A 17,692-nucleotide genomic window follows, 5' to 3' on the forward strand; every position below is an offset into this window, starting at 1 on the left:
GAATTATTGCTCTTATTTTTACATTGTAGAGGCCGATAGAAAACTGCTGAACATTGGAGCATTACTGCTGTTAATGTTTTACACTATGAAGGCCGGTGGAAAATTCACTGAGCAGTGGCTACACCAAAGCCTCCCGGTTTCCGAGGCCCTCCCAGGGAACGGGGAACCCCCTCAGGTACGGGTCCGGGGCGGGCGCCGGGGCTCCATCCTGCCCCTGCCGCCGGTGAGGGAGAGAGGGAGCAAAACAGGGCTGGGAGGGAGCGAATAAGAAAGTCCGGGCAGCGCTTCCCTCATGGCCGCCCCCTCTGCGGCCTCTTCCGCCCGCCCCCGCGCGCGGCGATGACGCACTTCCGTCCCTCGCCCCCGGCCCGCAGGCGCCGCCGCCATTTTGCCGCTCAGTCGCTGCTGGGTCCGGGCGCGGCGGTAGCGGCGGGATCAGCTCCTGAAAGGAGGTTTGTTTGACCTCGCTCGGGGCCCCCCGCGCCCCAAGACCGGCCTATAGTGCGACATGTCCGGAGAGGGGAGCGCCGGCGACCAGGTGAGCGGGGAGCTGGGTGAGCTCAGCCGACCAGGGAAGCGGGGCGGCGCGGGGCCCAGGGGAGCGAGGGAGCCTCGCTTATTTCTAGTCCTTGAGCGCACCTCGCTCGAGAGGAAAATTCCGACCCGGATAAGCTTTTTAGGCTGATAATTTGCTGTGTTTGGTGAAGCGAGCGCTTGCCGTTTAATGAACGAGGCCTCTTTAACGACACCTTCTTCTTCCGGGAAAAAGCGTTATTAAAACGCGTTTAAATTAGAAAAAAAAATAATTAAAATACACTTATTTGATTACGAGACTTCTTTATTGTACGGCACAGATTTCCTCTAGCGTGAAAATAGCTGCAGTTTCTGTGGAATTTGGCCTGGTTTTGTTTTTTTTTTAATAGACTAAAATACGTATTTACCATGACTTGTTATTTTTATAGGGAGGTGCAGTCAGGGTGTTGTACATAATCTGTTTTAATCTTATGTTACTGTGTACTGTCTGCTGCTTGCTGGCAGAATTTCTCCAAACTGGCTTAATTGTAGTTGGGATTAGGTTTAAAATCGGTGTCAGTTGGAGAGGTGGGGATGGAAGTTCCTGGCGGAGGGAGGAGTGATTGATAACACAGTCACGTGCCTTAGTGGCCACGGTAGCCTTGAAAAACACTTCAAGTTAAAGCTGATGACTCAGTGCTTCTTTAGGAAGCTTTTTTTTTTTTTTTTTTTTTTTTTTTTTTTTTGTAGAACGTAATTTTCTTTACAAAAACAGGTTAATTTTTCTGTGTTTGGGCCTTTACCCCGAAAGGCTGGGGGTGTAAATTTTACGAAATCACCAATCCGGTGGAGGGGGTGAGTGGGTGTAGGAAAGACAAACGCACACAGTGTAAAATATCCGGGTTTGGCCTCATTGGGAGAATATCCCCAAAATTGCCAGCCTCTGTGCTCCAAGCTGATCAGGTTAGTAAGTGTACTTCGGAGTATGTTTTTGAGTAGGAGATTCTTCAGGATGGTTCATTTCATGGCTGCAAAGAAATAAGAATATGCTACAGCAAAGTTCTGTTAATCCTGGTGTGTTAATGTTTCACATTTAATCTTCACATTCATATATATATATATATATATATAAAAAATAATGGATGTTTTATTGCACAGTTGAGCTGTTGGTCAAAGCAGTGTGTGTGTGTTTCTGTAGCTTGTAACGCCTTACTATTTAACTTAAACAATGCTGGCTTAAGGTTTTATTTTGTTTTGCAAGGGAGTGTTTGATATGCAAGAAAAGGCTGAATTGCTGTCTGTAGAGTGAAGTAAAAGTTATTCTGTGAAGTAACAGCTGCAGCGTTGCTGTGCCACGTCACAGATGGGTCTAGCATTCAAAAAACTGTAAATGTTTATTTGCAACCCACAAGAGCACCTGGTTTAACATATGACTTAGGGGTTGGTCCATGTTAAGGTTCATCTTTTTTGCCCACTGTGATTACTGTGTTCACGTTGGGTGCACTTTAAATAAAAATAAAATATAAAGCTTTTGTAGACTGGGTTAATTTTTGTTGTCGTTTTTTTGCCGCTTCATCCTCTTTATGATGGATTTGATTTCCTACAAGTCTCTAATTTTGTTATAGTCACTTTTCTCCCTTCCATCAGGTTTCTTCAGCTTCAATAGCTTGTCCTCCACAGCCTTTTTTTCTTACCTGACAGACTTCTGTCTCTGACTCTGAATGTTACAACAAGCCACAACTTGATCTCTGTGCCTTTAGCAACACTGCCATGGAGTTTCCAGCACCAGAAGCTCCCACTCATCCCGTGGTGTAGGAGAGAGGTCCCTTCAGTGAGCAGGGTGCCAACCTGGCTGTGGGTGTGCAGGGCATGGGAGACCCAAATCCTCCTGTCTGTGGGAAAAGGAACAGCAGAGCCCTGCGAGTGGGGCAGTTGTGCCTTGGCCCTGCCCCACCCAGCAGCTGCTGTGGGGCACTCTGACTTAGCAAACACAGTGTTCTTAGGGCTGTAAATGTGCCCTTCTGTGGGAGGCTGAAGCTGGGCAGAGGTTGGGTTGCACCTGGCTTTCCTGTTTCAGGTTTCATTTTCTGCTTCCCCGAGCAGCTCCTGAGGTTTTGGGTGCCATTTTCATTGGCAGTCACACGGATCAGTGTGAAGGGGGCACTACGAAGTTCATTTGCATCTGTCTTGTGCATAAGATGGAAATGTGGTAGTTCATGATGCAGGTTTAAAGCTCTTTAACAAGTCAGTGTTTGACTCACTGACCTGCAGGGGAGTCTGTGTCTTGCTTCCCAGAGCTCAGCTTTTGGAGGGGACTTCCAAAGGCAGCCAGGGGAATTGTCCTGCTGTCCAGATTGTCCTGCTGTCTCCAGCAAGTACAGGGCTCTGGCAGTGTAGAAGGGAAGGACAGAGGTGAATGTTGGATGTGGGGAGGGCAGGAGAGTAAAGGTATTACAGGGTTTAAGAACTAGGTGGGCTTTAGGAGGCTTTATTGTACTGGGGGCAGCGCAGCTGAAATGTGGCCTTACTGCATTTAGGCCAAGTTTAGCACCAGGAGTTGTTGGGCTGCTTTCCTGGGTGGATCAGGAGCCTGAGCTGTTTTATGTAGGTTGTCTCCTCCTTACATTGTTATTGTAGAACAAGATGGAGCTGCAGCCATCACTATTCTAGTAGATTTTAAATTCTTGCACTGTGTTAACTGTTCTGGATCCAACTTAATTCTGCAGAACCAGTTGAATGGTGTCAGGACTTAAAATCTGTTAGGCCCCTGCCAGACATGATGTTTAACAAACCAGACTTTCCAGAGTTAGTTTTTGGAATAGCAAACACTCAGCCCTCTCTATATCATAGACATACACGTTTGTAGACTGGAAGGCTGCATCTGCCACTGTTGGCCAGCAAGTTCCCTGACAAGCTGTTCCCAGTCTTGTGTCAAGCTTACAAAGAGCACATGCTTGCACCTCTGTCTGTCTTTACATTTTTTGAACCTTAATGTACAAATCTAGTTCCATTTCAATCGTGGCTGTTTCATGTACTCTCTGACAAGACCTAAAGTCATTGTGCTTTCTTCCTCTTTTTACCATGACAGAAACGCTTTTTTTCCCCACTTAATATATATTTGCCAGGCATCAGTTTTATCTGAAGACGATGCAACGTTTGCTTTACCTCTGCACTAGTTGCCTTCTAATCTTTTAAGGCTGGAACACGCATTTCAAACTTGCTGTGACTGTTTCCAAGACACATCCCCCAGTGTGTGTGATGTATATGTGTTATATGAATATGGAGACTGAACTTGGGGGAAAAAGATGTCTGTATTGTCTCTGTGACTATAGAAGATATCTCTAGAACAGTCTACTCTCATTTCTTGCTGGTACTTTTCTCCCTTTTTTACTCCTTTCTCTTTTTTTTTTTTACTCCTTTCTCTTTTTTTTTTACTTTTCTCTTTTTTTTTTTTTGACTCCTTTCTCTTTTTTATTTTTTTACTCCTTTCTCTTTTTTTTTTCTCCTTTCTCCTTTCTCCTTTTTTTTTACTCCTTTCTCAAGTTCATGTCTTGTGTCTGAGGTGGTACATCATGAAAGTTTTTGCATTCTAAATACAATTCTACAATACTAAATGTTGTAATTAACTTTAGTTCAACATTTTAAAAATAGATGTCATTGAGTGCAAGGCTGAAAGCAGAAGGTTATTCTTGCAGGACTGTGTGAGTTTAACGTCTCAGGAGGAGCCATTTGAAGGAAACTTCTCTAAGAGCATATTTTATATGATACCTGTAAAACTGGGTTTATTGTCACTGTTAATGTTTACTGTAAGAACAGGTTGTAAACAGAATGAACACAAGTATTGATGAAGACTTATGTCTTGGCAATGTGTTGGTTTTATGCCAGTGTTTATGCAGTTGTAAATAAACTATGATTTAGGTGCATTTCCAGAGTCAGTAAGTTCCAGGTATTGCAACAAGAACTTGAAGTGGAAAATGTGTCAGTCTAAAGTTTGGGAAACAGTCCTGTGAGGAAAGAAGAGTAATCATTACTAATCTAAAGCTCTTGGTTTATCTAGAGTTCTGAAACAGCCCAGAATGTGTTGGGCTGGGGCAGTACTTACAAAAGTATCCTTTTTTAGTTATTTGAGATGAATGTGCTGGGCTATATCTGCTCATAGTGATCCAATCTTTAAAGAACAACATTTTTTCAAGACTGCTCACAGTTAAATTCATTTAATAGCAGAACAGAAGCCAAGGCATTAAAAGCATTTAAGAAAGCGCAAGGATTGATAAGCTGTAACTGTAGTGAAGGGATGTGTTACTGAGGAAAGGATTTTAAAACTTCTTCTATGCACATACAGCTATAAATAAACTTTCAGGAAAGAAAACCTTTAGGCTTGGCAAACCTGTAAATTTACCAAACTGGGAAAGTAACAATGCTTGTTGAGTGTTAATATGTTTGAAGTTGTATGCGTTGGGTCTGTTACAGTCCAGGTTGTGATAAACTGTGCAATAACCAGCCAAAACCAGGCAGTAGCTTCTGTGGAATGGACATAGACTTCCTTTTGAATATTGAACCAGTTTGACTAAACTAGCCATTGAAATTCCTGCCTTTTCGTGTACAACAGCCTGTGTGTCTTGTTTGTAGGAGTTCTTATTTCCTAATTAGCGCTGGTTTTTAAATCATCGTAAACTGGCCACTTCACAGGTGGAACAGCTGGTTTAAATACATCTCCTTTTTCCTGCAGAAGATCCTTCTGTGGAAACAGGAGGATGCCTTAAGAAATTCGATGCATTAAGTGGTGCAAATAATTGAAAGGTGTTTAGCTAAGTATTTTCTTACACTCTTTGGAATCGAGGTTCATTCAAGAGGCCTGAGGAAACTGTTGCTTTTACCTGGATGATATAAAACAATTTTTCCTTGAAGGTGATTGATAAATAACTTTAAGTAAATGTTAGAAGTCAACTTTGTATCTTCTGATTTTTTTTCTCTCTGACATTCTTTATGAATTTGGATTTGGATTTTGTGCAGTTGATGTATTTTGCAGGAAGGAGTTCCTAGACTTTCTGCTAGATAATTTGGTTTTAGATCTTTTCAGATTTTGGAAAGATCATTTTGCACTTTTAGTATCTGTGAAACCCAAAATCTGTTTGTATTTGTCAGTGTATAAATAATAAAAGGGAAGCTGTGAACTGGACTAGGTGGTAAGAAGACACAGAACCCTAAGTGCTAAAATAATTCCATGATCTTCAGAGGGTTTTTTATGGGACAGGAGCCTGATTATGTGGATGTATACTGAAAACAGCTATCAAAAACAGAGGGAAAAAGTGTTTTTACAGTAATTTACAGTAATTACAATAATTCATTGTGACACTTTTTTTTAAGGCAGTAAAGAAAAGTTAAAAGCCAGTATCTATCTGTGATTAGGTTCAGTTTTACAGTAGTTTAAGCTGATCTGAGTTGGGACTGCTGAGGTCTTGAATGTTTTGCATCCTTTATTCTGCATCAATCTGGTCCTGAAATCAAGGGATTGAACTGTTAGAAAGTTAATCACTTTTCTGAGAGATTATTTTTCTGCTGATTTAACTCGAGGAACTGGCTTGTTTCAGGATGAGATGAGGTGAAAATGCTTATCTAGGGGCAGGATCATGGCAGTGAACACCCAAGAATTAAATGTTCACAGTTTGGGATATTGGTGGTTGTGCAGGCTGTACAATGAAAAAAAATAAAAGCTACGTAGCCTTGAACTGCTAACAGCAGGTGTGAGCCCAGAGTGCAGTGAACATGCAGCTTTCAAAAGTGGGGTCACATGTCTCTGCCTCTAGCTGAGTTAGGTTGGAGGTCAGGCTCCTGCTTCCCTTTTGCTGTCTGTGTGCAGTGGGTGTTCATCCTCACAGATTTGGTGTGTGGCTCAACGTGTGTTTGCTCGCACACCCAGTTCTGGCAATCCTGGAAATCCTAAGGGTTGATTCCTCCAGTCTGTCAGGAGTGATAATTTGTGAAGATGCAAAGTAAAGAGGTCTTATTTTCCCTCAGGTAGAACCAGGACACTGATTTGCTTGTAGTGCAGTGTGTCCATGAAATGTGGATGGCTTCTACACATCCTGGAGATGGATAGGGACAGGAGAGGGAATTCACACTGGCTGTAGAAAATTAAGTGTTTTCTTACATAAGGTAGAAGCAAGTTCAGGCAGTCTAGTTTAAAACTCTGATCATATAGTTATTTTCAATTCTGTAGAGCACCTGTGTAGAGCGTGGAGAACTCTTATCTGCTGCTGCCAAGGGAATATTTGCCAATTTAGGAAATTATAGTCTTTTTTATTTTCCGACAAAAGAATGGACTTAGTGTGCTTCTTACACACACTGAGTCCTGTATCAAATGTACAAAATTAACTTGGGATTGCTATAGTTATGCATCTTACCCACTTCTCCTTTTTCATGAGCTATTTCAGCCTGAGTTTATGACTCTATCCGCACAGGTGAAATCCAATTCCTGGAAGTCTTCACTCAGCTGACACTGCAGTGAAACAATTATTTTTTTTGTCACACTGGAAGGTTTGAGATAAGACAACTAAACTACTACTAAGATAGTTGAAATGTGCTTCAGTGGCCCATTCTACTTTTTCTTGTTGAAATTCAGTATTTTACAGTGCAGGACCCTGTGTTTTTGTAGGGTGGGGTCCTCTTTATTGTAGGGGACATTAATAGTACTGACACGCTGCTGCTTTGGGTCACCTGTAGAGACAGTGCTTAAACCTTGGAAATTTCAGCTCCAGTGCTATGTTCTGTAAGCTGAAATATGTTTATGCATGTCATAAAGAAGAAATAAAAACACTGGTTCATTTTATACCGTTTTGCATCTCAAACTTGTATTAGTTGAACAGTAAATTTATAAATTTACTACTTTTGAGCTGACAATTTTGAGTTACTGCTTTTTAATTTGATTTTTTAAATCAAATTAATTTGGTAATAGTTTAATGTGGGACTTGATACTTCCCTTCAAGCTACACTGCTTTTCACTGAGCAATTAATGTTAAGAATTACTTGAAAAGTAAATTAAAAAGAATAATGATCTTTAAACTCCTATAAAGCCCTTCCACTTGATTTTTTTTTCTTTTCCCTTTAATGCATATCTTCCATTACATGTCCATTTCAGAGTTCTGCAACATTTTTGATCATTTGTCCATTTTATAAGTAATTTTATTTAAAAAAATAATTTTTTTTTAAATTCAGAAGGATGCACTGACCTGTGCCATGAGCTCTGGGATAACCCTGCTTGGCCAGTGAGCTTGGACCAGACAGTCCACTGTGGTTCCTCCCAAGCTGCCCCATCCTGTGATTCTGTGACCTAGACCCAATGTTAACAATGAAAATTATTTCCTTGAAATAATCATTTAGCAATTGACAGGGGCTTTTAGAATTTTTTCTGCACGGTAAATCAGTGCAGAATATATATACTATATATATATATACACAATATATAATACAAAATTATATATTCTAACAGTAATTATGTAGCTAACTTGTAAATAAAATTTCACCAGCAAGCTCTTGTAGTAATGACTTACAGGTTATTACCATTGCATCTCACAAAGGCAAGAATTTGGTTGGTGGTGTGATTTTTGGATTGCTAACAACTGCCTGAAAATGAGTCAGATTTGGAAAGTTTGTAAATAAGCTATTTGGAATACAGGTCAGATTATGCTTAATAATAAACTTCATATCCTTTAGGGTTGTAAGAAGCATGTAGTTTAAGGGGTGTCTGTATGTGATCTTCAGATTGTAATTTGTTTTTAATCTACTTCGTGATAACAGTGTTAAATCTAGAAAAAATATCTGGAAATCATAAAGCATCTGTTTTCAGAGGTCTTTGAAAGAAGACTTAAGCCTGTTCTGTAATGGTAACTGTGTCAACAAGTACACATTCAATTTGGTAAAGTGGTTTTTCTTTTTTAGAAAAAGGGCAATTTAAGGATAGTTTAGTGTGAAAACTACAGGAAGGCAACTGTAAGATGAGAGATCAGAAAGTTAACAAAGAAACTGTGCTTGGATAGCATCTATATGTTCCTGCTAAAACTGTCATCTCCTAGTTTATATCTTAAATTTCTGATACAAAATACTGTTCTCCATACACAGATGGACTTGTGCAGTGACTGGGATTTGTTTTTCTGGGGTCTGCAATAGAAATATTGGTCTGAATTTACTTATTGCATCTTAAAAGTTCAAGGGTGGTAAAAATGTTTAAAATTCTTAGTGAAGTAAATTTTCCAGCAAACTCAAATTTGTTCTTGTGTTTTAGAAACATGCAGTGTGTTTAGTCTAACTCTTTGCTGGATCTCCACAAAGGTAGAACTTGTGCTAAGAGTGCATTATCTTACCAGGCCAGCTTGTTTTCCCCATAAATTACAGTTTAGGAAATCCAGCTTGAAAACCGAGCTCGGGAAATGTTACGTTGTCAGAATGTTATTGTTGGCTTGACTTCGTGGCTGGGGCAGAACTTTTCAAACACTGCTTGTGATCTCTTATGTCTTCTTTTTGATTTTTCTAGACTGCTGAATATGTCCCAGAAAAAGTGAAGAAAGCTGAAAAGAAACTAGAAGAAAATCCATATGACCTTGACGCTTGGAGCATTCTCATTCGAGAGGCACAGGTTTAGTGATATAGGATTACATTTCCTTATCTATGGTCCACTCACACTATTTGGTTCTGGAGTAAAAATCAGCATATTCATTTACAGAAGTCATAATATTGTAAATGCTGTTTTGATTTTTAATTTTTAGAATCAGCCTATAGACAAAGCACGGAAGACCTATGAACGCCTTGTTGCCCAGTTCCCCAGTTCTGGCAGATTCTGGAAACTGTACATTGAAGCAGAGGTTAATATTTTTACTTTTTTTTTTTGTTTTTTTCTTATATGACATTTAATAGGAGTTTTTAAGTTTCTACTTTTATAAGCATGATTAAGATAGGCACATAATATCTAGGGGAAAGGGGATTTTAAATATGCCTTGCCTTTATTTTGTAAAATAGGTACAAAGGAATGATTAAAATGAATTCTAAAGTATTGGGTCTTTTATGAGTTGATGATTGTTGCATTATGGAATTGCAACAACATTAAAACTGTTTCAATGGTATTGGAGTGCTTTAGCCTTTTATTTGCTTGTCGTGTCAATTTATTGCCTCCCGTGTCATTTACTTAGAGGACTTATTTTTTTTATTTACACATACAAACTTATTTGAATGACTTTCTCTGAATATTTGGATTTTATTTTTCTTTTATTTTGCTTTCTTAGGGAATTGAGTGTTTCTGTGAACAGTGTTTGCAGGGAGGGTGTGGGGTGGAAGCTAATTTCTGGAATGAAAATGCTGGGAATATGCATTAGCACAACTCAATAGCTTTTAAAAATCCCAACAAAAATTGTGTTTGTTTACATAACTGTGTAAGAGTTACCCCTAAGTGCATTGGTCATTTAGACCACGTTTAATGACATGCCATGGAATGCCCTGCAGAACTGGGGGGTGGGAGGAGTGTTGGTTCTGGTTTTATTCATTTCTGTAGTTGTTATTTAATCCTAATGCAGCTTCCAGCTGCCCATTTTTCTTGGGACAGATTTTCTATGTGTTAAACTACAGGGGTGGGGACTTGTGTTCTGTAGATGAGAAATGACCTCAGTATTTTTCCATTTCATGTGACACTTGCTGTGCAGCAATCTCAGTGGCAAAACTTCATTGTATAGTTATCATATCTTATTTTACATTAAATTTACATATCCAGACATGCCTGGCAGTAAATTTCGAAGACAAATAAAATTGGGATGATGGGAATCTTAACAAAAATTTTTATATTGCAGTTTGAAGTAAGATGTTACAGTGCAATCTGAATTGATGTTACCAAATTAAATAGTTTTCACTATTTTTTTTTTTCCAGCAGTTTGTAGTGGGAGTTAGAATGTTGGTGGTTATACATGTTTGGGAGATTGTGAATGGACTAACATGCAGATACATATTTTTGCCATTGGGACCCTGCAGCCAAATCCTTAAGCCTTTTGTATCCTGTAACGTTTGCTACAGGTTCTAGTCTTTAGAATGTCATCTAATTTCATTTTTACATTCAGTTACCTGATTTCTGTGCTTATTTAAAACCTTTACCTTTCCCATGCCTCAAGTTTAAGAGTAAGAACACCTCAGAAAGCTGGTACTACATTGTAGATCTTTCAGCAGAAAGTCCTGTTACCAGTGTGAACCTTCTTGTCTTGAGCCACATTCAGAGATGAACTGACAGGTGTTACTTCCCTTAATCCATACCTTTTAACTGATCTATAATCTAAGAGTATTTAGAAACATTAACAGTGGCAAAGCTTGTAACAGTCTAGGGTATCATTTTTTTATGTGCTCCTTCAAGGAAGGAAGATCAGCTGCTTCTCAGCAGGTTTGGTAACTAGGTAACATGAGGTAAATTTGAGAAGGAGAGAATTGGCCTAATGATCACAAGTTCTTTTGTGTCTGCCTAATTAATACACTTCAGATATTAGAGATATGGAATATGATTCTGGTATTCAAAACAGTGGAAAAATATGAGCTGTAGATTTGTGCTAGAGGTTACAACTGAAGAGGATTATATTTGAAAGAAATGGAAGAGGGCACTTTTTAGAAATTTATCTTCCAACTTAACAGCCAAATTTTAAAAATCCCAGTTATGACTTAATTTTCAACCTTTTTTTTCCTGGTTCCACTAGCATATCACAGAACTCATATAGTGACTGATTTATCTACACAGCAATAAGATTTTCTCTGCCTCTTCTTAGTATATGTAAGCATTTGTAGCTGTAAGTTGAAATAGCTTCTAATTTCCAAATTCCTCCCTAAAAATATACACGCTCACACAATTGGATGCTCTTGTCAATGTTGTTTTAAGTTGCATATCATATGAACAGCTCATCTGAGAGTAAATTTAAAATGAAATGTTATCTCACACGTTCTTTTAACACTGTGGTTGAATATAAATTAAGTCTTCAATTAATTTTTGAAGGCTACCTGAGGTAGAGCAATTGTTTTGAGACTTCTTTGATTGCAGCCTTAAGATGTACAAAGAATACAGGGAAGGTATTTCCCAAGGACTTCTTTTCCGTGGAAATCTTAGTAGTCTCCTCCTGCTAGAAAGTTTCTCTTGGACTGTTCAGTATAGATCTTTTCACCCTTGAGTTGGGAAAGTCAACCTGTGGTAGCTCTTCAGCATAGCTTTTGATTTACTTTCACTGCCTCAGTATTGAAATGTGAAAATTGCTGAATCTTTAGTCATCTGTAAGTGCATTTCTCCTGATGTCAAAGAAGCATTTTACTCTTTAACATGGTAATGTTTCCTCTTTGCCTCACAGAAAGACAGAAAGGGAGAGGAAAGTGGGGGTTGTTTTCTGGCAGGTTGTCTGTCGCTAGAGAATTTTGTCCTCTGGAAGGCACAAGTCAGAGCTGCAAACATTGCCGAGTTGTGGGCTGTTACTGGAAGATTAGTCAGAAGTAGGGTTGTGATTGTGGCCTTAGGAAAATGAAATTAGCCCTTTAACAGTTGTACTCTATTGATACAGTTGTTAGAAGTCTTCAAATTCCTGTTTGGCTAACTCAAGGAATGTGTTCTTTTTAGTCACTTCAATAGGAATCATTGTTTATATGAACAAAAACCGTTGCCCTGCATAAGCCAGTCCATTTTGTAACGTGTAACATCCAAGTGCAGGCCTTACTGCTGTGATTCCCTCTTGGGTTTATGACTGTTCAGCTCCCTGACTGCTTCCCTTTCTGTGCATGACTGTGTTCCCTAGTGGAATACAGTGCAAAGCAGTGCTCAGCACCTGGTGTATCATCCAGCTCACTGCAGCTGATACACAGACTGTGCTGAAGGAACAAAATACTTCATGTTGGCATTTCGGGTGCCAAGCACCGATTTATATGCTCTGCTCTCTTAGGTAGTCAGTAGAACATGGAAATTAACTTGGAAGGGCATGCTTTGGCTGTTTTTTAATGGGAATTATACTATTAAAGTTTGAATTGGTGAAAAAGTTTGGATTCTCACACTGGTTCTTATTTCTTCTGACCTTCAGAGAAGAATTGCAGGACGTAGAAATAATAGAATTGGATGAAACAACTCCGATTTCACAACTTTTTTGGGGTCATAGTATTTGAACACTTTAAATAGAGTTTGGGATTTGATACATATTTTAGCAAGTGAAATAGTTAACTTGCTATTGCACATCTCTTAAAATTAGGAAGTGGAACAGTAATGCCACTTTTCTCAGGCTCTTGTTTTCTCTAGTTGCTTAAAGGACGTTTTTCTCTTGATACCTTTCTCGTAAAAAACCTCTTTCCAGAAAACTTGAATCAATTCACATGGCAGTGCCTCTTTCCCAGTTTTTATAAAGGAGTATGTAAGTCTCAGTGCCAAATGTGCCATAATGTAAAATCCATAGATCACACAGTCTGGACTCTAGCCTGCTCTGCTGATGTGCTGTGTCTTCTTGGGTAAGTTATTTAACCTGTTTTGCCATTATTAAAACAACCTACCTCACAGGGTTGTTGTGAGGCTTGATATAGTGATTAAAGTGCTTTGGCATCTGGCTAAAAGGTGCTACAGGAATGTAAAAATAAATTCTGATTTAATACCCTATGATCCCATAGGCCCAGCTGTCTGTTACTATTTTCTTTGTCTCTTTGACTGTTTGAACCATCTCTTAGACACAGAAAGACTTGATAATGCTTTTCATGCACATGAAAGAACATTGACATTACCAGTGTCGTAAATACTTCAGTAGTTCTGAAGCCAACATTTGAAGTTGTCTCTTTTTTTCTCTGCTAGTTTTCCTTTGAGAAATCACCAGGTTGAAAATCCTCTTAAGCACATTTATTAAACTGTGGTCATGTATTTGCAACATTTTTTTAATGAGCTAAAGAATTTTTAGTTCCAGTTACTCTGAATGGAAACTTTCATCTGTAATTGTCCTGAATGCTTCAGGCCAGTTCACACTACACCTTTTTATCTTTTTTTTTTGTTGAGTATATTGCATTATATCGTGGTCACCTTAAACTGGTGTTAGTGGGGGTTAAAAGGTTGCCATAACTAAAGATTTAAAATTCATAAGTACAAGACAGTTGTGACAAATACCCCAAGTCTAGAAACAATAAATACAAACCTGGTAACGTGCGTGTGAAGCGTTGGGCTGTTAATATGTATTTTTCATCTCGAGAATTTTGCAAGTAAGATTCCTGTGTTGTTGCTCATTCCAAAGAAATGAAACTAGATACATTTGTTTACATAAGTTCTATTTGATATGAACACTCTGAATTTTAGATGTCTCGTAGCAAACCAGATTCTGTATGAGGATTCAGAGGGTGGGACCAAAGCTTAGGGTCGATTCTTTTGCATTTCATCATATGCAATACATCAGTATCTTTAATCCATGTAATTCACACTGGTGTGGATACTAGTCAGAATGTATCATTTAACATACTTGTATATGAAAAATGTAAATAAAACCGTTTAGAAAAATGACTGTTTTTGTTTAAAATGTTTGTGTTTCTTCAAAGCATTTTCTTCCCCTGCTTTACTTTAATCTGGTTATGAATTCAGGAAAAAAAACTGTGGAACATACCACCAAAATTATTCTGCTTGGGATAAAATGGGAACTGACTTCTGTCAGGATGAAGTTGGAGTGATCAGAAGTCAAAGTAGAATAGACTCCTTGGCTGAGGTTGTGTTTAGTGGTGCTTTCAACCGAAAATATTGTCTGTCTCACCAGCTGCTCTTTGTTAAGAGAGCCTGGAAGGCATTCCCATGATAATCCATGCCTACCCCTCTAGCCTCCCACATTTCTCATGGTAAACTTCTGCTTTTGAGAAACTCCTGTACAGGTGCTCTGTACAAATACCCGTATTGCACAGTCTTGACTGCCTCAGTCTGAGATTTTCAGTCTTTTTTACAACTGTATTATTTATGATCTTTTCTTATTCGTGTGTGGACTTGTTCCATTCCTGTTAATAAATGTTGTTCTGTCTGTGTGATTATTGTAGACTTGCACTAGAAGGTGGATGCAACTTCTTTCCTGTCTCTTCTGCTCAATAGGTAAATACAGGCTGTACATCTTGCAAATAGTTGCCGTGGTCCTACAAGTTGTACAATATCAGAAAGTTACCCACACACTGACACTTGTAGTTTCAGGAGATGCACAGTACAACACTGGTGGGTTTCTTCGTGACTGTTTTCTGTATTTGATCATTGAAAATATCATGGGAAATTTTTAGGACCTTTTTGAAGTGGAAGCGATGCCTAATGAAGAGATGACTATGAACCCTCTTCTGTCGTGTGTTGCTGTTTTCACATGAATAAACACGAACTGCTTCCTGTTCTGTTGTATTCTTTCCATGTGGGGTGACAGAAATATCCCTGTTAGAAATGTTAGCTGTATACTCTCGTTCACAACACTGTTGAAGTCTCACTTTCAAATGTAACAAGGACAGTGAAAACTTTTCTCATCGTGTGCTTTATTTTGTTGAAGTCATTCGTTGATTCTTCTGTTGATATTTTGAGGGGGGAATATGTGTGTCAGGTCAGGCACAAACTCGAGCTTCTTATGTCTGAACCTGAAAGAACCAGAAGTAAAAACAGAGGTTTCTTGTGTACCTTGTACTTGCTACACATTGATTATCTTCATCTGCATGGGAGAGGGAGCTATAGTCCTAATTTCTGATTCATTTCTACATCTCTTCCAGCTTCTAGCTGGTTGAGTTTCCTGATGCTCTTTATTCAGATTTTGAGAAGTGTGATGGCTGGGAGAACACTCTGCTAAACCTTTCCTACCAGTGCTACTACATACAGTAATATGTTACTTTATTTGCTGTGGAATCTCTTTAGGTTGTGAAAAGGCTTTGAGTCATGGCTGTCATGAAATGCAGTGGCTTCTCTTAGCTCGAAGCTCTGTGAAGGCAAGCCATTCACTGTGACAGTCCTGGGCCCTGGTAGAAGAAATGCTCTTCATTTTAGAGTGTGCATTGGTTTTCCCCTCATTAGGGTTTGCTTTTTCTCACCACTGGCTTCAGGTGCTCTATATCCAGTAGCAATTTTGGATTTCTGTGTGGTGTACCTAATACCCTATGACATTTTTTTTGCTTTCTTACATAAAACGAATCAAAAGTGAGAAGTGACAGGCATTGGTTCATAACTCCACCATTGCACAAGCAGCACTCACTTTTTTAATGCACATTATATACATGCAGTTAATTACACATGAGATCTTAGAATTATTTGAATCTGATCCATACTGGGGTTTAGCTGGATAGGTAGTGGCAAATATTCATAATGTAGAAACATGAGAGCGTGTCCAGAGTTCATTAGAACTGCGGCATGGTAAATGTTTGGCATTAAGGATAGGCAGATAAGGAGAAAGATGTTCTTTTTAAATTTGGTTTGTGCATGGTTTTCAGTAATACTTTTCTGGAGTGGAGTCCTATTGCATCTTGAGGCAAGGCTGTTTGATAGAACTCACTGTTAACCTGAAGTGTAAACAGTTCATCTGGCTCTGGGCCTGTTCCTTTAGGAGCAGATTGTTCTGAGCCCTGTGGCAGAGGCTCTGCACTAACCTTAGTTTGCACAAGTTCCAGTGAGCACACGCCGCTGATCTATTAGTAGATGATTTAACCAAAGATCCTTTAGGCTGCCAGGGTAAAGGCTTTCAGACTTTTAACATCATCTGCTTCTCCAAAAGGAGGAGAGGGAGAAGTGTTAGTGTGCTGAGGTTGCATGGGAATTTTACTCATACATTCACGCTGGCTCTGTGTTTCAGCAGAACAGCTTGTACATATATCTAAATTATATAGTTTTTATTCTTAATTCAAGCTGTTCCTCTAAATTCATATTAGTTAATTTGAAAAGTTTAGTAGTGTGATGGAGGATCAACTGTCTTACCTCCTTTGATTCCTGTAATATATCTAGATAAAACTTAGACTTTCTAATGAGGGTAGCTTATTCTCTCTAGTTCCCCATGGTTTGCATTAGTGCATGAAATAGAGAATAAGAAATAACCAGTGCATGAAACTGGAACAAGACATAACCATCCATTCTTGCTATAAACATTCTGATACTGCTGTATTTGGTTTATGTGAGAATAAATATCAAAACATTATTTAAAATACTTCTCAAGTCTTACATTTGGACTAAAACGATGCCTAGTTATTCGATTTGTGGGATTTTCGATGTCCAGACTGCAACAAAGTCATCCACTTCGGTCAGCTGTTGTTCACCCTGAAAGTATAGGTGTTCAAACACTATTCTTACTGCTGAAACAAAATAAAAATGAACCCTCAGGTTGAAATTTTGTTTAGATTGACAAAAATGGGGTGGCAGGTTTGTGGTTATGTGTGTGTTATCCTGCAGATAAAACAGATGTGGTGAAGTTAGAATGTGAGCTCACTTCATTGTGCTCAGTGGAACTAGTTATACATCAAACTGTGTTTAAAATGTTCTCTTAATTTAGGATTTTGATTAATTTTTATGGTTAAATGAGGGCATACTAGGTTCTGTGCCTGTGGATTCCTCAGGAATCTCTCAACATATGTACATGTATAGATACTCATTTGTGTCTATACATGTTTATGTAATGAGGTCACACAGCGTAATTAACGTTCTTTTTAAATCATAGAATAGAAATGTTGGTGTATGAGCTTGTTAATGTGAATTGTCTACAGGTAATTTACTCAGATTACCTAAAAGTTTATAGGTACTTAGAAAAATAATTTGTTTAGAATATATTTAAAATAACAATGAAAAGAATTTTATTATGTGCAGCTTCAGCCTGAGTGCAAAAACGTGACTTGATGCTGTATGTAAAGGAGTGGGAAAGACAGAGCTAGATTTCATTTTTATTTTTGTTGTCTTGAACCCAGTATTGGCCTGCATTTTCTCCATTCCTCCCTACCCATCAAAATACTATTTTTGTGTGTTTTTTGTGGGCAGATGTAGAAGTATATTTGGTGTGAGGATTGTGGGCTCTCAGGTATTGCTCTGGGCCATCAATGGGCACTTGCAGTTCCCCTTTCAGATGATGAGGTCCCAGGAGGCTGTGATGGGACAGCTCAGACATTTTCTTTAAGTGTCAGAATTGTACTGACCATTTTTGATGGGGCAGTGAGTGGAGTGAGGGGAGATTCCCTAGTAATG

The 17,692-nt window shown here is 38.9% G+C and overlaps 1 protein-coding gene across 1 annotated transcript in view; it reads left to right on the plus strand.

Moving 5' to 3' along the window:
* Nucleotides 1-396: 396 nt before the first annotated feature.
* Nucleotides 397-17,692, plus strand: part of CSTF3 (cleavage stimulation factor subunit 3) — a 48,826-nt gene continuing 31,530 nt past the window's right edge. The window contains exons 1-3 of the mRNA XM_027735695.2: nucleotides 397-538; nucleotides 9,044-9,145; nucleotides 9,276-9,371. Of these exons, the coding sequence (XP_027591496.1) occupies nucleotides 509-538; nucleotides 9,044-9,145; nucleotides 9,276-9,371 (228 nt within the window). The 5' untranslated portion in view covers nucleotides 397-508. The remainder of the gene's footprint in view (nucleotides 539-9,043; nucleotides 9,146-9,275; nucleotides 9,372-17,692) is intronic.

The sequence above is a fragment of the Pipra filicauda genome, unplaced genomic scaffold (genome assembly GCF_003945595.2).
Source record: "Pipra filicauda isolate LSUMZ 115617 unplaced genomic scaffold, ASM394559v2 scaffold82_size2718185_pilon, whole genome shotgun sequence".
Lineage (NCBI taxonomy): Eukaryota > Metazoa > Chordata > Aves > Passeriformes > Pipridae > Pipra > Pipra filicauda.